Below are 25,526 nucleotides of genomic sequence, written 5' to 3'. Positions count from 1 at the left end.
AAATGCTGGTTTATCATCCAGTCACTCTTAAAATGCTGATTGTTTTTCAGTCACTCTTAATCATACACTTCATGCTGATTTCATAATCTTTTACATTGTCATCTTAGTCTTTTGCACTAGCATTTTTCATTACAGAACAGCTTGGCACGGTGGTGGGTTTCCTCACGTGAACTGCTTGCTTCAGGTCCTTACACAACATTTCTATTGGATTAAGGTCAGGACTTTGACTTGGCCATTCCAAAACATTAACTTTATTCTTCTTTAACCATTCTTTGGTAGAATGACTTGTGTGCTTAGGGTCGTTGTCTTGCTGCATGATCCACTTTCTTTTAAAATTCAGTTCATGGAAAGATGTCCTGACATTTTCCTTTAGAACTCGCTGGTATATTTCAGAATTCATTGGTCCATCAATGATGGCAAGCCGTCCAGGTCCAGATGCAGCAAAACAGGTCCAAACCATGATACTACCACCACCATGTTTCACAGATGGGATAAGGTTCTTATGCTGGAATGCAGTGTTTTCCTTTCTCCAAACATAACACTTCTCATTTAAACCAAAAACTCTATTTTGGCCTCATCTATCCACAAAACATTTTTTTCCATTAGCCTTCTGGCTTGTCCAAGTGATCTTTAGGAAACTACAGAGGGACAGCAATGTTCTTTTTGGAGAGCAGTTTTTTTCTCCTTGCAACCCTACCATGCACACCATTGTTGTTCAGTGTTCTCCTGATGGTGGACTCAGGAACCTTAACATTAGCCAATGTGAGAGAGGCCTTTAGTTGATTAGAAGTTACCCTGGGTTTCTTTGTGACCTCATGGACTATTACACTTCTTGCTCTTGGAGTGATCTTTGTTGGCCGAACACTTCTGGGGAGGGCAACAATTGTCTTAAATTTCCTCCATATGTACACAATCTGTCAGACTGTGGATTGGTGGAGTCCAAACTCTTTTTGGCGGTTTTGTAACCTTTTCCAGCCTGATGAGCATCAACAAATCTTTTTCTGAGGTCCTCAGAAATCTCAGTTGTTCGTGCCATGATACACTTCCACAAACATGTTGAGAAGATCAGACTTTGATAAATCCATGTTCTTTAATTAAAACAGGGGGCTTACTTACCTAATTGTCATTCCATTGATTGAAAACATCTGACTCTAATTTCAACTTCAAATTAACTCCTAACCCTAAAGGTTCACATACTTTTGCCACTCACAGATATGTAATATTATAATATATATAATGATATATATATATATATATATATATATATATATATATATATATATATATATATATATCATTTTCCTTAATAAATAAATGACCAAGTATAATAATTTTGTCTCATTTGTTTAATTGTGTTCTGTTTATCTACTTTCAGGACTTGTGTGAAAATCTGAAGATGTTTTGGGTCATGTTTATGCAGAAATATAGAAAATTCTAAAGGATTCAAAACTTTCAAGCACCACTGTAGATCATTTTATATGTAATATGCAAATTATGTGTAATATAATTTTCATAGCCCTTCTAAAACACGCATTGTTACGGGAGGTTGTGTATGGAAATATACATATCTTCAACAAATGCCAAAAAGTTCCAGAATGAATGTGGATGTTGTAAATGTAGAGCAGCCACTCTAATGGCAACCACTACTAAGGTATTCAAATTCAAAATCACTTAAAACATTAGTATATTGTTTGCAAGAGCTAGTTTGGCACTCAGAATCCAAGGGCCACCACTCCACCAAAGCTTGTGAGTCCAATGGAAACTTGTACCTGATTGCACAAGAACAAAATCATAATACAACACTCAGTTGTTGTTTAAACATATTAATGAAAATTGGCTAGAAGCCATATTCCATACAGTTCCATAAGGATTTAAGGTAGGAAAAATGTAGCATAAGACAGAGACTTACTTGTATCTACGGTTTACTCGAAGGTGCATGATCTCTGCACCTGTAATCAGGTACTGCTTGCCAATTTCCAAATTTGTTGAGGTGCAAGTTGCCTTCTTTACAAAGCTGACCTGAGATGTACCTGACCTTGTAATGTCTAATGACCCTGTGGTGCAGAAGGAATTTAGAAGGTTACATGAGAATGTGCATTTATCATATCTTTCATATTAGATGAAGCCAGAGATGTGTGAACCCACCTTTTTCAATGACTGATTCCACATTTGCATTGTATGTCAGAAAATCACCTTCTGCTTCAGCTGACGTTATTTTCACTTTTAAAACTGGGACAAAAATAATAGTTTTCAAAAGCAGTTACTTAAAATGTCTACATTTTCTACAATTTCAAATGATGTCCAACTTTTACTTTCATTACTTCTGCATATGATAATTGGGTTCCATGTTTTATTGACTGAGTATTTACCATATTTGATGTTGTCTTTGCACACGTCACGTACTTTCTGTTGAACAGTAAGAGAAGGGTCAATGCTGGCCTTGAGTTTGCAACATTCAGCTGTGGAACAGGAGGGGCAACAAGCAGTTAGGCAGTGTGTATATACCTTTTCTGTTTATCAATCTTTATTATTCAGAACTTAAATTAAATTGTGTATGAAAGTATATATGAGGCTTACCTGCCATGCACTGACACTGGTCTGCCTCACAGAGACGGAGAAGCTTGCGGCTCTCACTGTAGTATAACTTTGTACACTGACTGTCTGTAGACAAAAACAAGTATGGAAAGTTTGGAATATTTGTCATTATAATTCAGTACATATTACACGGTATGTTCTTGGGTCTATAATTTATGAGTCCAGAAGACTGGACCACAGGCCACCTTTAGAGACACGCTTTACCTGGATCATGATACTCATACACTTTGAACACAGAAGCACTGTTCAATCCAGTTCTAAACACCTCTTGAATACGGAAGCCCACACAATAGAACTCATCTGAGGGTATCTATAAACCATACAAGAGGTACTATGCAGAATCAAACAGATGTTTACACATCAGTATTATTACTTAATGTTTGTTACTCATGACCCAAAGATCATGAGAACATATACTCACGGAATCTATCTGGAGAATCACTTGGTTGCCCGTTATTTCATAGTCAGAAATACGACTCTCGAGTCCATCCCTAAACTGCAATATATGCAGTGAATTAAGAATAGTTATCATTTCCCCTCAAATTCTGGAGTTCAGCAGCACTAAAGAAACTCATGGATGTGTCTCACCCTTTTTAGGTCCTCTTGGATTGGGCTCACACCAGTGGGCAGATTAATTTCCAATACTGTGTGACCTGCCTCATTCTCAACCTCATTTTCACGTGGTTTATACCTGTGAGATAAACGTTACTAGGACATTCAGTGAAATATATATTTTTGTAAATACATTGTTTTAAACTATTTGTATTCACATAATACCATGTGCTATAAAGCACTAATCAAGACTGTACACTGTTTCTACAGTATGGCCCTATAAAACAGATGTGTAAGCAGTTGCTTTGGGTCCCTCAGCCACCAGAGGGCGCCATAATAATACTGGCTTGTTTATTTTGTAGTAATATGTTTTGGCCAAAAGGGATGGTGAGCTCATGGTTGTTACCATGGTTCAAGCTTTTGCAGTGGCCCACCTTGTGTTATGCAGTTCGAGAGAGATAATTGGACGTAAGTAGATGTCAGTTAGGTTAAAGGTTCAGAAACCTTTGACTGTGCCTTTTAAAATGACCACAGAATGTGCTGTTCTGTAGAATTTACAGCTGTGTACTCACTTGGCACAGGCCACTATCCGTGGTGAGAGAAGAATAGGATCTGGTGAAATAGAAGGCCATCTTTATATTAAATGGTATTCACTTCTAAATAGAAATGCTATGAACTATCACCACAACAATATACCTCCTGAATTTGGGTTTCGGGGATGAACTTCTATTGATATATCAAAGTTGCAGTTATTGTTGTTTTCTGTCGTTTCATAATACACTGTTCTTAACTGTGGAAGAAAGATCATAAGCTAATGAACTGTTTGCTTTTAATGGAAAAGCCACACAGACATATATATCCACAGATCCTTTGGAGGACCATAAGGACTTTGTTAGCAATATACAAAATTACATTTTTATGGACTTATTAAAACCGGTCCTTAGACAAAGAGAGAAAGAAATGGAATAAAAGAAAAGGAGAAGAAAGGGAAAAATACAAATGAAAAAAGAAAGAAAGAGAAAAATGATTATGCCCATGTGACCAACCAAACACGCTTTGACAGCAAAATAGGCAGATATGTCTAGATAATTAATAGGGACAAAATGTCACCTAAAACAATCATCTCACCGTGCTTATCACAGAATATTTAGGTGATATTTGTGTGACACTCACATTAGCAAATGACACCCCTGTGCTGTATCCTGTTTTCAGTATGACATCATCAGCATGTTCAATCTTTTCAAAATAACAGGTCAGAATGTTATTCTTTATGATTAAATACACTTAAGAACAGAAATGTTTTTTGATATCTTTTAAGAACACAACTTTTTTTTAGAATAGTAAATCGCATCACAGACCGGAGAAATCCTACCTCAATGGGTTTGCCCACAGGGATACTCTGGGTCAGAGTAACATGGCCGATACTGCCTTTTTTCCGGTATGACACGTCAATGTCCATTTGTAAAACTGCTCTACGAACTAAGATACTGTATTTGCTCAAGGCCTCCAGTGTTAGAATAGAGTCCTGTTTATCAGAACAGTAAGATCCTTAAAATATATTAGAGACTAGACATTTTGAGCACATCATGCATGTGTTTGTGTATGAGAGGGCTGTAACCAGCCTTGTTATGCCACAGAGAATCTCAATTTAGCAAAATGTCGTATATGCGCAATGGTTATTGGCCTGTGCTTGCTTTCATTTATTTTTTAGCCATGTAGGCATTTTGCATGGCATATTTATTTTCTTTGTTTGCATGCCATACTTCTTTTTACTGTGGCTGTGTACCTGAGTTGAGTGGAATCCTCCTCCATATCGTTGATCATCAGTGATCCATTGGATGATTGGCTTGGCATATGTTGGGTCTCCTCTGAGTAAAGTAGTGAGTAGCATATAGACAGTGGTCTCTACTGACAGTGCAGAGGCCCTGTTTGGCTTTAGTGGGTCCTGAGAGGCTTTGTTCTCCTCCCAAAACCGGACAGTTACTGGGTTTCCTAAATTCAAAAATCTCTGTAAAATAATTCTATATACAGTGTGCGTGTATGTGTATACACACACACACACACACACACACACACACACACACACGTACACATACACACAGTCATGTGAAGAAATAAGTACACCCTTTAGCAGAAATAACTTCTTGTAGGCGTTTTGTATAATTGTCCACCAGGCTTGCTGGAATTTTTGACTACTCTTCCATGCAATATTCTTTCAGTTGCAAGATGTTAAAGGGTTTTCTTGCATGTACTGCATTCTTTCAGCATTAGACGGTCTGCTCTTGGACCGAATTTGCTGGGACAGCCAGTCCTACACAAATTGGCAATCATTTGAAATTTGTGCCATTTATTGATTATTTTCCTTACAGTGGAATGATGTATTTCAAATAATTTGGAGATCGTTTTAAATCCCTTACCAGACTCCTAGGCATCCACCACCTTTTTTCTGAAGATCTTACAGAACTCTTTAGATTTTGGCATGATGACACCACACACCTCAGTAACAAAGGGAACACCAGAAACTATATGTGAGAGGTGTATAAATAAGACAGGTTCCACCTGCACTCCCTAAGCAGGTTCTAATCACTGGCACCCAATCTTCAACACGTGATTTTATTTTTATGGATTTGAAGGTGTGATAAATGTAGGGATGTACTTACTTTTTCCCTGTGACTGATCTGCTTTTTGTTCATTTAAATTGTGAAAATTACTACAAAATATAACCTTTATTAATAGGCACTGTTTCAAAGAGGATCAAATGTTTGCTTGTCCAAATATGTCAAACAACCATCAATTTCCATGGATTGTACTTATTTTTATCACATGACTATATATATATATATATATATATATATATATATATATATATATATATATATATATATATATATGTGCAATGATTTGCAAATCTCATAAACCCATATGTTATTCATAATAGAACATAGAAAATATATCAAATGTTTAAACTGAGGAAATGTACCATTTAAAAAAATAAGGTCATTTTGAACTTGATGACTGCAACACGTCTCAAAACAAATGGACGGGGCAACAAAATTGTCTCAAAAAATGTACCTTATTTTTTTTCTTAAAATTGTACATTTCCTCACGTTAAACATTTGATATGCTTTCTATGTTCTATTGTGAATAACATATGGGTTTATGATTGAATTCTGTTTTTATTTACATTTTACACATATCATGACAGTTTATAATGTTAGAAATTTTAATGCTTGGTGTAGATGTGAAATTACTCTTCACCTTTAATCTGTGACTCTTTTTTAAGCTTATCATAGAGTATGACTGCATGTCGGTTCTGGAGGTCAGCAAGCGTCAGGGCGTACGCCGCTATAGCTCTCACATATAAACTTTTCACCTTTGTCACTTGTAAATACAAGTACTGTGTCGCCTTGTCCACAGCTTGTTTATATATCTGATGAGACAGATATCTGAAATGTTAGGCTGCTACATATGGAATAATACACTGTACTATTATTAGAATGGGTATCATAATACATTATTACTGAGTTAAATATTTTTAGTTCAGAGCATAGTAATGGCAGAAGAGAGTAAACTAGAGACAAAACATTCTTACCGCTAAGTTGGACTTGGGAATTGTCAATGCATTTTTGATCCCAATTACGACAAATGATGTGAGATACACGGACTGTTCAGTGACATCTGCCCCAGCACCCTTGAAAAAGTGAGACATCACAATGTATACAATATACTATATACATATTTAAATGTTATATACAGTGTTGGGAAAAAGTATCCTGATTTCTTCTCTTTTTGTGTATATCTCATACTAAATAATTTTAGATCTTCAAATGAAATACACCATAAAACAAAGGCAACCTGAGTAAACACAAAATACAGTTTTTATTTATGTAGTTTTTTTTTTTCATTGAACATAAAAAGCTATAACCCAATACCAACACCTATCACCCATGTGAAAAACTAATTGCCTCTTAAAATTTAAATCTGGTTGTGCCACCTTTGGTAGCAATAACTGCAACCAAACACGTCCGATAACTGGAGATCAGTCTCTCAATACTTCTATGGCTAGGATTTGCTCCTATGTCTTGCTGCATAATCCAGTCGTGCTTGAGTTTCAACTTATGGACTGAATACCAGAAATTCTCCTTTAGGATTTTTTGGTAGAGAGCACAATTCATGTTTCCCTCAATTATTACAAGTTTCCCAGGCCCTGAAGCAGCAAAGCATCCCCACACCATCACACTTCCACCACCATGCTTGACCGTAGGTATGATGTTCTTTTTGTGGAATTCTGTGTTTGGTTTGCGCCAGATGTAACGGGACCCCTGTCTTCCAAACAGTTCCACTTTCTAATCATCAATCCACAGAACATTCTCCCAAAAGGTTTGAGGATCATCAAGGTGTGTTTTGGCAAAATTCAGACCAGCCTTAATGTTCTTCTGGGTTAGCAGTGGTTTTCACCTCACCACACTTCCATGGATGCCATTTTTGCCCAGTGTCTCTTTGATAGTGGAGTCATGAACAGTGGCCTTTATTGATGTAAGAGAGGCCTGTAGGTGCTTTGAAGTTGTCCTTGGCTCTTTAGTGACTTGCTGGTTGAGTCGTTGCTGTGCTCTTCAAGGAATTTTGGAAGGCCACTTCTGGGAAGGTTCACTACTGTGCCAAGTTTTTCCATTTGGAGATAATGGCTCTTACTGTGGATCTTTGGAGTCCCAGAGCCTTTGAAATAGATTTATAAACCTTCCCAGAGTGCTGTATTTCAATCATCTTCTTCTAATCACCTTCATCATATATGAAATTTCTTTCAATTTTGGCAGAGTATGTTACTAGGTAAGACCTTTTAACCAGCTTCATCCTTCATAAGTATGAGGGCAAATACATTTTCACACAGGCCCAGTTGGTATTGGATAACTTTTTAGCTTCAATAAATAACATTATCAATTAAAAACTGTATTTTGTGTTTACTCAGGTTGCATTTGTTTTATCTTTGATTTTGTTTTAATTTCTGAAACAATTTAGTATGAGATATACGTAAAAACAGGAGAAATCAGGGTTAGGGTTAGGGTTAGGCACATACTTTTAAATCTATAACAAAGTTTGTACTAAAAAAAATAGTGTGCCTAAAACTTTTGCATAGTACTGTATATCAACTTCATTAATAGGCACTGTTTCAAAGATTGGTGACATCACTCCGTCATCCAGTTGATGACGGAGTGATGTTGCTTCCTCTTGTAGATAATGGCCCCAATGGTGCTCACAGGAGGATTCAGAAGTTTTGACGACTGTATTTGTGTACTGTTTGGTACTACACTGTCACTTACTGTGCCTATTGTCCTGTTTTAGTAGTACTGTCCTGTGTTTTTAGCACACGTCTGCATGTGCACTTTATGTAGAATGTTTGTAGATCTTATTTAGTTTTGTGTCATCTCATGTGGTTAGTGTGTTGTTTTATGTAGCACTGTGGTCCTAGAGGAACGTTGTTTCATTTCACTGTGTACTGTACCAACTGTATATGGTTGAAATGAAAATTAAAATCACTTGAACTGAACTTGAACTTGTATCTGATTCCATCAATATGTTTTGCAACAATAAGGTTGTGAAGGTCTTGGGAGAGCTCTTTGCTTTTCCCCGTCATGAGATGTTTCTCGTTTGACACCTTGGTAACAAAAAGCCTTTTTATTGCCCATCAGTTTACTAACCCAGCTGATATTAATTTGCACAGATAGGAAGTATAATTACTTTCTAACTACTTACAGATTTCAGCTGGTTCCTTGCCTTGGAGAACTGCTTTTTCTTAGCATGTTCAATACTTTTTTCCTGTATCATTCCACTTTATTACACATAACTTTATTTAATGTTGTGAATTCTTTATATTTGTGGATTTCTTGTGTGACACCTTGGTACTTCACGTGTGCCGATTTCTTGAGTTTATACTGAAAATTTCATGTGAATAACCTCATTGGAAATATATTTACTGAAAAAAATGTTGACATGTTCAATACTTATTTCCCCCACATTAACTAATGTTTTAAAGAGGATTCCTACCTGCAGCCTTAATAAAAACACACAGAACAGTATGAAGAGTCACTGTAGACACTGTAAATGCAGCCTATCAGCCACAGTTGTGTCACGCAATTACACAGAGTGACATGCGCCTATGTTTGGTCTCCATTTGGGCCAATATATTGTAGCCTGTTTAGGTGACGCTACAGTAATACATCGTCAGCAGTCATGTTATGACTAAAAGTTGTTGGTTTGAGCACATATTGTCCAATCAAACTACAAATTACACCAAAGGACAGATGGCAGAAGTTCAAGTTTAGTTATTTTTTTTGGTGTGTGTATGTGTGTGTGTGTAATTTTTTGCCCATATATTATTTTACATTCACAGTACTTAAATGTATTATCAAGACCTCTGGATATAATGTATTGTTCAACTGTAATAGTTTAATTGTCAAGCTAGGTATTTGATTTTAGCTCATCCATCCAATATAACCACCAGTTGCCACTGATCTGTGTTGCTGAGAACAAATGTTGGTGGATTTAATCCAAACTTAAATATAGGTATCAAAAGTGTGATTACTGTACCATGAGCTTTATAGGCTTGTAGCTGGATGTCTCATTAAATGAGCCATCTGGATTCTGACACTTAATCAGCCAGCGGACAGTACCGGACAGTATATCATGATCCACTGTGACATATTTGTTCACAGAAGCCAGAGTCTTCACCACCAGAGCAGTCAGCCTGTATAAGAGTTACATTTCAGTGTGTTTTAATTGCAATTTAATGCATATCAGTCTATTTTGGATTGTAGCACTAAAATTACGGACATGGTAGTAGTAGATTTTATGATATCTCAGATAAAATATGATATTTATATTATGTTGATGATTAAAAGCCATCAACCATGATGCTTTGGGAAACTGAGTCTAGATCAGATTAGATAACATGTGGTGAAGAAGGCATAAAACCACTGTTACTTACAGTCAGACTGTTACTTACCATGTGCTGGGTTCTTTGTTCTTCCATAGACTGAAATTATTCTCCCACTTAGTCTTAAATGACATAACACTGGTAATACCTGGGAGAAGTAGTAGATGCTTGTAAATGAATCTTTATAGTAAATTCAAACCAGCTTCAATGTTTGCCTGTACATTAATAATATGGTGTAATACAGATGGGTAACAAAGGAAAGAAAAAAAACAACAACCATGGCTCTGTTATACTCTGGAGGGCAGTTTGCTGCCATGGTTTGGGTTCATTTGTCCCCTTAGAGGGAAGAGTCACTGCAAATCAATACAAAGTTCTTCTGACTAATCACCTTTATCTTGTGATGAAATGTTTCTATCCTATCACACATATTATAGAAGCAACCATATTGTCATGAAAATCCCTTCAGATTCTTGAGCCAATATTTCAAATTTTGAAAGCCTTGTTATGAGTGCAGCAATTAAATCAAATAACCACATGCTTAGATGTTCTAAAAGGCTCTACGCCTACAATTATGCAAATCCTTATGCGTTGCACCTTCAAATTAAGCTAGTGTGTCAGAGACATGAAGGTTTTATGTCCTCCAACATCTGGTCTAGTATAAAACATGACCTACCCTGGTTTAGCTTTCTCTTTAGAAGAATGGGGTTTCCAAATTCCCTGATCTTTCCCCACTGCTCAGACTGCTCAATATAATCATACACATAGAAGATGGGAAGAAGACCCATAAGCTCCATCTCTCCAGAGCCTCTGGGCAGGCTAGTCAACTGCACAATCCCTTTTGGGTTTATAATGATGGACAGCAACTCTCCCAGCACCTCACCTGAACAAAGAAAAGGCAGGATAGTAATCTATGGCTTGGGCATGATGACAAACTGTGACTTATTCTAAGCTTGACACTATTGGCTAAAGACTTTTCTTTCCTAGACAACTTACCGTTTACTGTTAGCAGACGTTCCACTGTGGACTTGGGCACAATATTTGGAGGAAGGGAGTTTCTGAGCTCAATACGTGTCACAGATGTGCCTGATGAAAAACAGCAGTGTTTTTTTGTAGATAGCCTGACAATACTACTTGACATGTACAAGTTACATCTTTCCAGAACAAAATGGAATTCATATGAAAGCTCTTACCATAGATGCCATTTGGATCAATCCTGCGTCCAACAAAAATTTCCTTCCTAATGCCCTCTGGCTATTAAAAAATCAAATCATCTGTCAAATATATTGCATTGTAGTATGTGTATATCTACACAAACATCAACAAACATGACAGGAAGTAGACTTAGGTATTTTCAGGAATATTGAAAATGTGGATGTGGATGTGACCATTTTTAAAATTTAATTCTTTTGACTTGACAAATGTTTTGGTGCTATCTTACCACTACTCTCAGTGTCTTGACCACTGTCTCGCTTCCCAAGCTGGTTGTAAGAGTGAAGCTGAGTTTATGAGTGCCCACTTCTACTGCCATGATGAAGAACTGGACAAGTGCCACAGAACGGCCCTGAATCCTGCCTTTATTAAATTGTCGGTAACCATCATCTGTCAGAAGGGTTCCCCGAAACGCACACACACCCTCTGATGCTGACAAAGTTACACTGTACTGATCATTGAGTTAGAGTGAGAGCAAGAGAGAGATCGAGAGAGAGATCGAGAGAGAAAGACCCAGAGATGCGCATCAGTTATGAGTGTATGTACATAAGTAAGTAAATTTTATTTATAAAGCACATTTAACACAGCAAAGCTGACCAAAGTGCTGAACAGAGTAAAGAAAAGTAAAATAGAAAACAGAATAAAACCAAATAAAGACAGACAATAGACAATAGTAAAAAAATTTTTTGATTAAAATGCCTGGGAGAAAAGATATGCTTCTAGCCTCTTTTTAAAAATGATAATTGAGGGTGCAAGGCGGATGTCCAGTGGCAATCGATTCCATAAACGAGGGGCAGTGACTGAAAAAGCTCTATCCCCCTTAGTTTTTAAAGAGGATCGATGGGCCATACAGAAGAAACCTATCAGAAGATCTTAGAAATCTGCTGGATGAATGTGGTGTAAGAAGATCTTTGAGATAAGAAGGAGTTTGATCATAAAGAGTTTTAAAGATAAACAACAGAATCTTAGACTGGATCCTGTAATGGACCGGGAGCCAATGGAGCGATGCTAAAATTGGGTTGACATGTTCAAATTTCTTTGACCTGGTCAACAGCCTTGCAGCTGCATTCTGAACCATCTGGAGACGAGCAAGAGATGACTGAGGAAGACCCGAGTACAATGAATTACAATAATCTAAGCGCGATGTGATAAAAGCAACCTTCTCCAAATCTTGGAAAGACAAAAATGTTTTAAGTTTAGAAATAATCCGTAATTGAGTGGGCCGTGATAATATATTATTATCATGATAATACATAAAATTTACTTACTTAAAGCCACCAGAAATCTTATGTCCATGTAAATACTGTACTTAATTATGATTGTCCCATTCACCCCAAGAATATTAAACACAAATAAAGAGGTATTAATGAAGGAGATAGAACTCTTACTGTTATTTCTTTATCATACTCATTATAGACTGATCCCTTGAGCTCAATCTGCTCTCCACGCACCAAAGAGTAAGGCAGAGGCACATCTACACTCACTGCCTGCTGAACTGACAGTCGCAGGGGATCTGCTACACATATTCCTGTATTGTGGTGCAAAAGGTGAGATACATTAGCACACAGCATCAAAAATAAAAAAACTCTTATATGGAAGACCAAAATGTGTTTCATGTGATAATTGTAAATTCATTTGTCTCTCATGTACTTATTTACTACAGTTTTGCTGGAAGTGGTATTCCCTCATTTACCACCTGATGGTGCTAATACAAAGCAGTTGCCTTATCTCACCATTGTTGAACACCCCAACAGCTCTGAGCTCCCATGTAGTCAGAGAATCAGGAAGAGCTTTAGTGACATGTACCCATCCAGACCTGCAAGGTGTTTTATTCAAGTTTAAAATTCAGTGTAAAATTCAAGTACATTTTACTTGTTAATGTTATAATGTTAATGTTATAATTTCCCCACCTCTCGGTTTCATGTTCTTCCCACAACCAGCTCTCTGGAAAATAGCTGCGGACCTGCTCTGTCTTCAAATTCAGCAAAAAATCTATTTCTGCACTCAAATGAAACATGGTATTTATTTCCTGCTTTTAAACAAATCTTACAACTTTACCTTTACAGTATTTCACACTTGCATAAAAGCAAAGTTTTTCATGGTTCCAAGCAACCAAAGAATACCTGAACGAGCAAGGCTGAAACCTGTACTTTCTTTTCGAAGCTTTTCGGCAAATCTGCAACATTCACGGAATGCTACCTTACACCCCTGGTATTTGGTTTGTAATTTCCGGGCGCGATCCCCACAGGTCTCCAGAGTTGGGCTACTGTCAGTTCCTTCCAGGCAACATTCTTTAAAAGCTCCATATTTTTTAGCTGCAGAGAAGAAATAGTTAATTTTCTTTCAACATATCTACAAAATCTCATTAAGATGGTTCTAATTTTGCAGATAACAACACAAAAACCCACCGTTTTCCTCAATCCTATCATTCAGAGGGATAGCAGAACGCTTTTTCCGGACAGTAGTCCAGGGTGTGTCAAATCCAAACTCTGATTAATACAATAAAGCCGTTATATTTTAATAAATGTGACTCTCCATTCCTGCCACTCCTGAGCTCCTGTTTGCTGAATTTTTTTTATGATTCACATTTACAAAATTTCTCAATGGGTTGAATGTGAATCTTCTAAACAAATGTTATGGTTTAACTTTACAGTGTTATCTTTACATAAAACTAAAGTTTTTCATTATGTCAAACAAACAAAGAATACCTGACAGAGCAAAAATATTACAAATAATATTACAAATACCAACACAAAAACCCACCGTTTTCCTCCAAATTTTCATTCAGAGAGAGAGTAGAAAGCTTTTTCTGAACAGCAGTCAAAGGGGTGTCGACTTGAAACCCTGATGAAAACGATGTTAGATTTTAGTCAATGTGGCTTTCTTGATGTCAGGAATTTGAATACCATGTGAAAGTTTTATTTCCACTAGTTAATAGTAAGAATATCATTTTCACTAGTAGAAATAAAATTTTTACTAGTAAACGTGTAATTTTATACTTCAAATGTTTTTGCAAATTATATGATAAAAGTTAAATAAATTATTACTAGTAAGCCTTGAATTTTTACATGTTCTAATATCAGTGTGCTTGATTTGCATGTGTTAGCAGTTTTAAAAATTGCTAAAAGAAAAAAAAATCCCAACTGTTTCAGATTTAAAACACTTACCAGTGGTGAACTTAGCTCTTGTGCAAATTATGAAAGGAGTCAGAAAAATTTATGAGTTTTCCCCATTCGTTTTGATGGTGGACACATTTTTATTAGTTGAACTGCATTTTTTGTAGTGACAATTACATTTTTTACTTGTCTAAATTGAATTCCTGATATCAGAAATATAACGGTGACTAATAAAAATTGAACTGTTGATATCACAGCATAATTTTTTTATCATTTTCAAATATTGATTTTTTTTCAAAACTTATTAACAATTTTAAAAAGAATTCAAAATGCTCGTGTGTGCCACATAATGTGTTAATATGTAAGCTGTACTCTCTTTTGAAAATGACAAAGAGAGAGAAAAAAGTCAAAACAAGATAATTGGTGTTGTCTCTTTAAGAAAAGCACAAAGCAAATGATCATGGCTCATTAACATTAGAACATATAATAATGTAATAATTCATTTCTTACCAGTGAACATTTTACAAGCCATAATTTAATTTAAAAAGAGTGTCCATACTCTCCTTTTCTTTCTGATGCTTTTGGGCAAAGTCACAGCATACACGGAAAGCTATCTTGCACTGTTTGTGTGGAGTTGAGAGTTTCTTGGTTGCAGCCAGACAGGTGTCTAGAGCCAGGCTGGTGTTCATTCCCTCCAGGCAGCATAGCTTATTATGATTGTATTTATTGGCTGCAAAGAAGGAACGATTTATTCAAAATCATTTGCAATGTTTTTTTTTTTTTTTTAATTATTCACAGCTGTGCACAGCACTCATAGGTGTTTTATTTATTGAAATGCATTCTTAGGGCAGCTGTACGTACATATACATTTACATTTACGGGATTTGGCAGACATACTATTGATTCTATAGGGGGTCACAGTCACTTTAAATGTGATGGCAGAAAACATTATAGTTTATTAGGTAGCTTGTTTACAGCAAGCAGCACAATTAGCACCAGAGGAAGTCTGCATTTACATTTTATGATCAAAAAGGTAAGGCCAGCTATAGCAGAAATCTTATCTGAAGTTACTGAGCCCTCCTCCTCATTGTACTGATTATTCGCCTGACAGAACCAAGTGTATGTAATGCTGCTGTTGAATGCATTCCATAAAAAAATCTTCCATGAGCTAACATAATTACTGAGATGGCTTCTAATAGTTTTGATTAATCAAACTAGGCACACATAAAAGCTAACCATATTCTTGCATCTCCGTGACTGAAAGAGTGGCGCGTTTGGGTCTGATCAAAGCTGTACAGGTCTCATCTGTAAAATAAAGACAGCTCCTTTACCAAACACAAATCCTAGAAAGAATTTCGTTTCTATGTTTGCTCGTCTACTTTAATTAAATCACACCCATGTTTCAGGGATAGGCTCCACCTTGACCCAGACCAGGATAGCGTGGTTACCGAAGATAAATGAATAAATAAAATTACTGAATTTACATGTAATCATTAATAAACAAAACAGCTGACATAATGGACTACAATGGTTGTCCAGTACATGCCATTAATACCCTATCCATCATGATGCTTCATAAAAACAATTTCATCAGTGGATAATCTCATCTGTATACTGTGGATTTATACCTGTTGCTGTAATCATAAAAACTGTCCTGTTCAAATCTAAGAGCTCTTATTCACAGTGTGCTCATACTGAACATGCCTTAGTATTGTCAACCCTTAATCTTCTACATCTGTATAGTGAATGATTTATAATCCCACTGTCCAGTATCACCCAGAAGATGGTTTCCCTTTTGAGTCTGGTTCCTCGCTATGTTTCTTCTTCATGTTGTCTCAGGGAGTTTTTCCTTGACACCATTGTCCACTGTCACACTCATTAGAGATCTAAAACTACATCCTGAGTTTAAATTAAATATTTACCTGTATCGAAGGGCTCAACATTTGCATTTGTAAGAAATGTCAGTCCAGCACGGCTGAAGGTGTCAGCATTATTTCGGCCTCCTCCTCCTCCACAGCCAAGGTCACTGTGCTCTAATTGCTGCAGTACCTGTAAAAATGACACCAGCATAAGTACATACTACATCATCATCCTCATCATCATCATCATCACTGTCATCATAAATGGAAGTGTGCATATTGACCTTGTTTAGTGGATCTTTATCTCTGGCAATGAGGTTGTACAGGGCCGTGTCTACAGCTGACAGTGCCACCAGGGACTTTTCATTCACACTCTTAGTCTTTACTGACAACGTAAGAGTGTCTTTAGGTTTGTAGTCCTTGTTGGGAGCTGCCAAGTTCACCTACAGTAGGGGAAATAAATATTGAATGCATCAACATTTTTTCATAAATATATTTCCAATGCGGCTATTCACATGAACTTTTCACCAGACTTTGGTATTAACTCAGGAAATCCATACATATAAAGAAATCCAAACATAAAAGACCATAAATTAAGTTATGTGTAATAAAGGGGAATGACACAGGAAAAAAGTATTGAACACGCTAACTGAAATTTATTTAATTTAGTGGAGAAGCCTTTGTTTGTAGTGACAGCTTCAAGATGCTTCCTGTATGAAGAAATTAAACATATTATCTTTAAATCTTGTTCAGCTGGATTCAAGTCAGGTGATGGACTGGGCCATTCTAACGCCTCAATTTTTTTTCTCTGAAACCAATTGGGAGTTTCCTTTGCTGTATGCTTTGGATCGTTGTCCTGCTGGAAGGTCCACCCATGTCTCATCTTCATTATCCTTGTGGATGGTAGCAAATTCTTCTCAAGAATCTCCCGGTAAAGGGCTCCATTCATTGTTCCTTCAATTATATGAAGTCTGCAAGTACCATGTGATGAAAAACAGCCCCACACCATGATGCTTCCACCTCCAAACTTCACTGTTGGTATAGCGTTTTTAGGGTGATGTGCAGTGCCATTTCTTCTCCAAACATGGTGTGTAGTATGACAGCCAAAAAAAAAAAAAGATTTTGCTCTCATCTACACTCTCCCAGTATTCCATAGGCTTGTCCAAATTTTTGTTGTAGCAAAACTTTAAACGATTAAAAGTTGTAGCAAACTTTAAACGAGCTTTGACATACCTTTTCTTTAGTAATGGAGTCTTGTGGGGTGAGCGTGAGCAGTGGAGAGCTATGCCTATTGTTTTCTCTGTGACAATGGTACCTGCTGCCTCCAAGTGTTTCTGGAGTTCTTTCCGAGTGGTCCTTGGCTCTTGGGCTACTCTTCTGACTATTCTTCTGACTCCCTGGTCAGAAATCTTGTGAGGAGCTCCAGTGCGTGGCCGGTTGATGATGGAGTGATGTTGCTTCCACTTGTGGATAATGACCCCAATGGTGCTTACTGGAGGATTCAGAAGTTTTGAAACATGTCTGTATCTGATTCCATCAATATGCTTCGCAACAATAAGGTTGCGAAGGTATTGGGAGAGCTCTTTGCTTTTACCCATCATGAGATGTTTCTTGTGTGACACCTTGCTAAAGAAAAGCCTTTTTACAGACCATCAATTTACTAACCCAGCTGATATTAATTTGCACAGATAGGAAGTATAATTACTTTCTAACTACTTACGGATTTCAGTTGTTTCCTCGCCTTACCTTGCCTTGGAGAACTGCTTTTTCTTACTTTTTTCCTGTGTCATTCCACTTTATTATTCCTAACTTTATTTGTGGAATTTAATGTTGTGAATTCTTTATATTTCTGGATTTCTTGAGTTAATACTGATGTCTGGTGAAAATTTCATGTGAATAACATCATTGGAAATATATTTACAGAATTTTTTACATTTTTATTTCCCTCACTGTAAAACAGAAGGGAAAAATATAGAGAATCAAGCAATTCTAAGTAACACTGCCAGGGCATCTATAGTGTGTTTATATTAGTTTGTAGTTCTTTGTCTTTTAATTATCTTCATAAAATAAATAAGGCTGATGATATAATATTCAAGCTATAAAATTACATCTAAATCATTGACACATTTGGCCTTGACGTCAAACCACACAGAGTCTGCAACCAGTTCAGCTCTCTGCTCTCCAGACAGGATGTAATAGACCACCAGGCGGGCAGATGGCACCATGTTCGATGTCACCTTAAAGTTGATGCTTTGCACTTTGTCAGACACACGCTGCTCTGTGGCAAACTTTACCACTTTCCCCTTTGAAATAATCTATGAAAAAAATTAAACAAACAAGCAAATGAATAAAATAATACAATTACTTCACTTCTTTACTGGACAAGTCTGGACATTTGACATTTGACAATCTCTTACCTGGTAACTGAAGGTCTTCAGTGAAAGATAGTCACGATAGTGAAAGTTGATGTTGATATTGGCATAGTCTTCTACATTAAAAGCTGAGGTATGTGAAGGTAAATTGATATACAGATAGCGCTGATTGACAGACTTGTAGGCCACAGTGCTGATTTTAAGCTGAGCCTGGCTTTCTGGTAGATAATTCTTATCATTTGTTTCAAACTGAAATACAAAATTATTTAAAACTCATGTTGTTATATGTTTGTAACATTGTAACATTGATTAGAAGGTTTCAAGTACCGTGAAAATCCTTTCTGTTAACCTGTAAATATTCTTGTGCTATCTGTCACTGAGTTATGTATAAATGTGCTTAAAATTTTGAATAAATAAATAAGTAACAATTAGAGTTTTTCCTTTGACCAGCAGGTTCTGTTATGGTTCTTAATGATTTTTATAGGAAAAAATTAACAACGTTCAAATGTTGTTATTATTATTATTATTTTTTAAAAGAGACAGTGTAATTGTATGATAATCCTACATCAAGCTTTGTTCACTATAGTATTGCAAATGTTTACTTACAGTAAATTCAGCTCTTTCAGCATTTTCTGGAATATTGCAAACAAAATATGCAATGCCATCATTACTGGATGTCTGTGTGATTTCATGTGTACGTCCATGGAATTGGAGCGCTTCCTGTTCTTGATCAGTGTTAGTTAATGTTCCTCTTGCCTTTACTGGCACTCCACTCACTGATTCACCCAGTGGGTCCTTCACCAAAACCTAAAAAAAAGAAAATGGGCAAAAAGCTAAAGAACTCCAGCATATCCAAAGAGATTTGTCACCGAAAACAAGCTTATGTGTCCTAAATTCACATCAGTCATTTTATTACCTCTTAGCTGACATAACTTACTCTGATGTTGTATGGTAAAGACGGCTTGATGAAAGGAGGAGTCGCAATTAGACTCAGGGTAAACGGAGCATGAGCAAACTTCACATTGGACAGTACTGCCTCCTGGGAGATACCACCTAACGATGAGGCAGAGATCACACTTGCAGTGGAGCAAAACATGTCAAAGGACAGCAAAGAACCCATGCATCTATGTATTTAGACATATCTTCTATCTATCTATACTCACTGGCCACTAGATTAGTAGAACTGCACATTCATGCAGTTATCTAATCAGCCAATCATGTTGCAGCAGCACATTGAATAAAATCATGCAGATACAGGTCCAGAGCTTCAGGTAATATTCACACCAAACATCAGAATATCTGGTGTTTTTCCAGTCTTCAACTCTCCAGTTTGGGTGAGTCTGTGCCCATGATAGCCTCAGATTTACTATTTATTATAGACTTCCTGTCAGATTAGACCAGTCTGGTAATTCTCCTCTGATCTCTCTCATAAACAAGATGTTTCAGCCTGCAGACTCTCCACACACAGGATGTTTTTTGTTTTTAGCACCATTCTGTGTGAACTCTTGTGAGACTGTTGTGTGTGAAAATGACAGAAGATCAGCAGTATCTGAAATACTCAAACCAGTCCAAATGGCACCAACAACCATGCAACAGTTAATGTCACTGAGATAACATTATTCCCCATTTTGATCTTTGATGTGAACATTAACTGAAGCTCTTGACCTGCATCTGCATGGTTTTATGCAATGTGCTGCTGCCACATGATTGGCTGATTAGATAAATGCATGAATGAGCAAGTGTACAGGTGTTCCTAATAAAGTGGATGGTGAACAGTTCAGCTGTTGTTGTATTGCAAATGTAAGTATATTAGGACTGGACTGTTTTTGCTACTTCTACTTCTGAAGTGACTCTTTACTAAACGATAAAGTAAATCAAATGAAGTACTCCGATGTCCTCAGCACTGAGGACTGTTAAATTGTTTTTCAAAAAGTAAAAAATAAGAAAAGAAAAACATATCTGCCATTTTTATATTTGCAAACATTTTGTGTTAGTTTCTTTTTGCCTTTTTGTGCTATTTATGAGTTGTAGTTGGGGAGGGAATTTTGCTGAAACCAGTAACCCTCACCATGAGCTTCTGCAAGCTGTTATTAGAAGCTCGACATTAAAGGGGTCATGAATTGAGAAATAAAATGTCCTTGAACTTTTGACATCTAAGAGGTCATTATACAATAAAAACATCCTGTAAGTTTCAGAACTCAAAACTTCATCATTAGTTAAAAATAGCTTTTATTGAAACCAGGCTGTCAAAACGGTTCATTTAATATTTTGTCTCAGTATTACATCATAGTGTGATGAAAGACAGAAGAAGATCAACGCCTACTTCTACATCATTGCCTCTTTAGCCCGCCCACCGATTCACGCATGTAGTAGGGGATGAGTAAATACGACAGAGACACAAACACAACAAAAACGATAGTGATGCCTCAGAGGATTACAAAATGTTGTGCAGTGCCAAGTTGTGGAAAAATACAGTCTTTGCATTGGCTGCCTTGTGATCCTAACATTAGGAAAGCGTGTATGAACTTTATTTTTAATGAAGTTCCAAATCGTGTCAGTGAGACACTGTTCATTTGTTCTCTTCATTTTACTGTGATTAATTTTTTTTTATTCATTTTTAAACAAGTCACAGTTAATAAAAAATAAAAGATGTGCTGACTGTATTGGACCCAACAGTAATGTAGCAACACACAAGTGTGAGTAATAAAGTTTTTACCATGTTTTCATCATTGTTATCTGATTCGGGATCAGACTCTGGCTCAAACATGTATGGCTGAAATTTTCAAAACAATTCTACACGTGTAGTGGCGAGGACGTTACTCAATCATAGCAGTGGGCATTTACTTCCAAGTCTTGAACGTAGCATGATTGTCAAAATGGAGTGTTTCAAACAGAGGGTGAAAAACAGGATAGAAAATAGCCTATTACTTCTAAATTATTTTGATGTAAAAATCTTGCTAACATTATAAGTGGACCTCAGAGAACATTATAACATTAAATGAAAAAAGATTTTCATGACCCCTTTAAAGTAAAACCCTCGTGCTTGCACCCTTTTTTTTTTTGTTTCGTCTGGTATACTAGTCTGATGCTTTTCTGCCAAGCTTTCTGTAAAAAAAAAAAATTAAAAGAAAAACAATACTCTGCCTATATTTCATATCTGTATTTGTACAGTATTAGGTATTCGGAAAGGCAACAATCAAAAGCAGGCTTCACCAAAATACCTTCAGAGGGTTATCAAAAAAAAGTGTCAAAAACAGGAAGACCAGATTAGACTTGGCCGAACACATCTAAAAAAAGCCAATACAGTTCTGCAACAACTTCCTAAGGACAGATGAGATAAAGATCAACTTGTACCAGAACGATGGGACTAGAGGAGCATGGAGAAGGGAAGGAAATGCTCATGATCCAAAGCATACCACCTCCTCTGTATAGGGCAGTAGTATCTGCTCAGATTCAGCCAAATGCTTCAAAACTCATTGGACTGCACTTCACAGTGCAGATGGACAATGACTCAAAGCATAATTAATTCCAACTCCAATATACTCTTGGAGACACTGATAATAACATTAACTTTGTTAATGTTCAAAACATTTATGGACCTGACTGCACTGTACAGTTAGGTTGAATCACAGCTATGCTGATATTCAGTTTAACAGTACTCTTGCTCCTGTGAAAGTGCTTAATTAATGTAATGCATCTTTTAATATATCCACATGTACATGAGGAGATCAGTAACATGTGCATGGGGAGAACAGTAACACAAGGCAATAAATTCCCCCTTTGACTGGCAAGAAAAGTTGGTGGGTTTTTGCCTCAGTGTCACAATGTTTCTAGAGATACCTCTGTCACATGTTAATAACAAATGAGAAAATCAAACATGTAATCAGGTTACAAGACTGACCAGTAGACTCCTTTAGCAAAACAACCACACGGAGGAAATGGTTGTTCATATCGTACAGGTCCTTAGGCCCAGAATCTACACTGGACAGAGCACGTCTGATGTTTAACACAACCTCCACTTCGCCATTATCCAGCTGAAATAGCAAATATCCTAATAAGATTCATCTAGTTGCACTGATTCTAGTTGTAATTACTTTGTTCATTCATAAACATAATCTTAGAGGATTGCTGTCATCACCTTATAATGTCTTAATGTTGATGGTATTATGACCACAGCATTATTATTGGTGTATCCAAACCTTATGAAGACATTTGCTGAACTGACTGGTTTCCCACCTACATATCTGCAGTGAAAAACAAAAATCAAACTATTAGAATAAATATTTACTCAAGGTTCTTTTGGATATTGAACAGTTTTTATCTTCCTAAAGAAGTCCAACATGGAACCCTGTCTAATAGGGAAACAGTTCATTGTAGGATTTGACATGTATACTATAATGGTTTCCTCTTGGGGTCAAACTGGTGCTAGAGGGAACCTTTACTTCTACAAAATGTCTACATAGTAGGTTATATAGAAAGCATACGATTAACACTCAATTTGCCAAACAGCAAAATATATTGTATGTCTATAATGATATGGTAATATAACATTTTTGGGTACACTGTCTGGTATGATAACAGTAAATTCAGTGGACCAGGGAAACCCACTTGGCAAATATCTTCAGTTTGAAGGCCTCAAAGTTTGCTGTGCTGACGTAGTTTTCTTCAGGCTTGATGCGGACTGAGATGCTGGGTAATACTGAGAAAGAAAGGTTCACCATCATTTAGTACAAGAGGAACAGCTTGCACAATAATCTGAATGTTACATGTTACATGTAATTGTAAAGTGGTAGGTACCATATTCTTTGACCTCGAATTCAGCCACAGCAGTTGTAGTGAAGTTAATAGCATAAGCAGCCTCGATTTTCCAGACCCCAAACCTGAGGATGGATTATTTGTGTAAGTAACCGGCTCACGCCTCTAGCACAAAACATTGTCACTGATTGATGATTAATGATGTACCAAAGCCACAAAACCTATTCATACTTAGGTTTCAAGGGTATTTTGAATGGAGGAAGCAATGGTTTCACACCAATGATGTCATTCATTTCAATAATTTCCACTTTGATGCCATCTGGGTCCTATAGTACAATAATAGGTGTTCATATTGGTATATGCAGTTAAACCAACATCAAAGATGAATGTAGAAAAAGAAGCTCACCTTGAACGTGAGGAAAACAGGTCTACTAGTCTTTCTCAGCTCCTCATTCAAAGAGTACACTCGTACCTCAACTACAGTGAGAGAAATACATGCACACACACAGATCTCTCTCTATCCTTTTCACATTTTCAGATTCAGTTACAAATATGGCACACACTATTCCCAACACTCACCTTGCTGTTCAGGTGTGTATAATTGTTTATCGGTCTGGATAAAGAGAAAACCATTGTGACGAATGACTGGTATTCTTATGTCCTTGGTGAAGGAACTAGATATGGCCTGCAGGTGGAGATGAGTGACCTTTTTTTCAATGTTTGGGAAAATCTGAGGGCAAAGAGTAAACCATATAAAAACTGAGATGCTGGGGAACACTAAGAAATGTTTTATATGGTGCTACAATATATTACATGTTGTACTCAACTGTAAAACTTCAAAAACATATAATAATATAAGTAATATATAAACATATGAATGATATACAAGTATCTACAGGGCTTCTTCTGTCAGCAAATGTTGCTCAGAACATTTTGAACAGTTTCTGCTGTTAATATTATTAATAATGGCACACCATCATCTTTCAAAGTTTGATTTTGTGAAGCTAATGACTCACAGTTTTGCATACAGTGCACTCAGTTTAAATCTAATAATATACTGTGACATTATTCAATGTAAAATGGCTTTCATTTAATCAGAATTTTAAAGCAAATGAATGGTGTGCATCACTAGTACCCGTAGAGTAGCTGCAGCTTGGTAATCATTTTTGGCATTGAGGTTGAGACTCTGAGATGCATAAGTTCTGCCATCAGATGCCAGATTGTCTTTAAGGTAAAGGTTCACTGTGGTTTCTTGGTCATAGCCAAACAACTGCACCACTACAGTCTCTGATGCATCAACTCGCAGAACTTTGGGTGCCGTGATGAGGTACCTAACAGAAATGGAATATTAATCTCAGTGTAATAAGAAAATTGGAAAACAGTGTTTTGCATCTCAGTAACAAAAATCTTATTGCCAACAATAGAGTTTGTGCACAAAATGTATTAAAGTTCAATAATAATAATAATAATAATAATAATAATAATAGCTCATCAAATATATGATCAAATTTTACTTGATAATAAATATATTATCAAATTTCCTTTTTTAAATTGAATTTTGTATTGGAGCTCTTTGTTGATAGACAATAGTGTACACTTACGTTCTCTGCTGAGCTTCAGTCACTGACAGCACATGTATAATGCAGAGCAGAAATAGAAATCCCAACATAATGCTGTCTTAGATCCATTCAATGAAAGATAAAGCTTAAAGCAACGCTGCTGTTTTTTGATTTTCTTTGTTTGTTTTCAGTTAATTATGAACCAGAGTGTTTCATGATGCAAGAACTACCAGAAAATGCAGCTAAAGGGGTGAATGCATGGACCTTGGTCTAAATACCACACAGTAAAACCCAGAAATAGGTTGCTGTGCAGCTTTCTTTAACAGACATATCCCGCATGTATTTAATAATAATAATAATAATACTAATAATAATAATAATAAGAAGAAGAAGAAGAAGAAGAAGAAGAAGAAGAAGAAGAAAAGAAAATTGTTGTTGTTGTTGTTGTTGTTGATGATGATATTGTTGTTAATTTTACACAACTTTAGTAAATGTAGTGTTAGTGTAAGCTGTCAGTGTAAACTAATCATTTAAGTTTGCAAAGTTTTGTACCAAAAACAATGCTTACATGCCCAAAA

General features: G+C 36.4%; 1 protein-coding gene across 1 annotated transcript; it reads right to left on the bottom strand.

Moving 5' to 3' along the window:
- Positions 1-1,328: 1,328 nt before the first annotated feature.
- c5 (complement component 5) lies at positions 1,329-25,093 on the bottom strand. Its single transcript, XM_053610338.1, has 44 exons — positions 24,991-25,093; positions 24,525-24,720; positions 23,969-24,119; positions 23,796-23,866; positions 23,621-23,715; positions 23,432-23,514; positions 23,243-23,333; positions 22,773-22,878; positions 22,536-22,668; positions 19,572-19,687; positions 19,241-19,441; positions 18,680-18,883; positions 18,371-18,577; positions 16,547-16,705; positions 16,326-16,452; positions 15,640-15,708; positions 14,963-15,133; positions 14,051-14,131; positions 13,696-13,776; positions 13,411-13,602; positions 13,198-13,285; positions 13,021-13,103; positions 12,676-12,815; positions 11,517-11,738; positions 11,269-11,329; positions 11,072-11,161; positions 10,752-10,958; positions 10,148-10,226; positions 9,733-9,889; positions 6,740-6,838; positions 6,406-6,577; positions 4,934-5,139; positions 4,520-4,672; positions 4,321-4,383; positions 3,844-3,937; positions 3,720-3,759; positions 3,184-3,286; positions 3,017-3,091; positions 2,800-2,905; positions 2,578-2,661; positions 2,370-2,459; positions 2,146-2,229; positions 1,910-2,054; positions 1,329-1,769 (listed from the first exon to the last, which is right to left on the bottom strand). Exons 1-44 carry the CDS (start codon positions 25,056-25,058, stop codon positions 1,631-1,633), a joined length of 5,382 nt encoding a protein of 1,793 aa, XP_053466313.1. The 5' UTR covers positions 25,059-25,093; the 3' UTR covers positions 1,329-1,630.
- Between the last annotated feature and the right edge of the window lie 433 nt (positions 25,094-25,526).

Source organism: Ictalurus furcatus, chromosome 22 (genome assembly GCF_023375685.1).
Source record: "Ictalurus furcatus strain D&B chromosome 22, Billie_1.0, whole genome shotgun sequence".
Classification (NCBI taxonomy): domain Eukaryota; kingdom Metazoa; phylum Chordata; class Actinopteri; order Siluriformes; family Ictaluridae; genus Ictalurus; species Ictalurus furcatus.
Note: the sequence above shows the minus strand (reverse complement) of the source record. Positions and strands in the feature narration are given on the sequence as shown.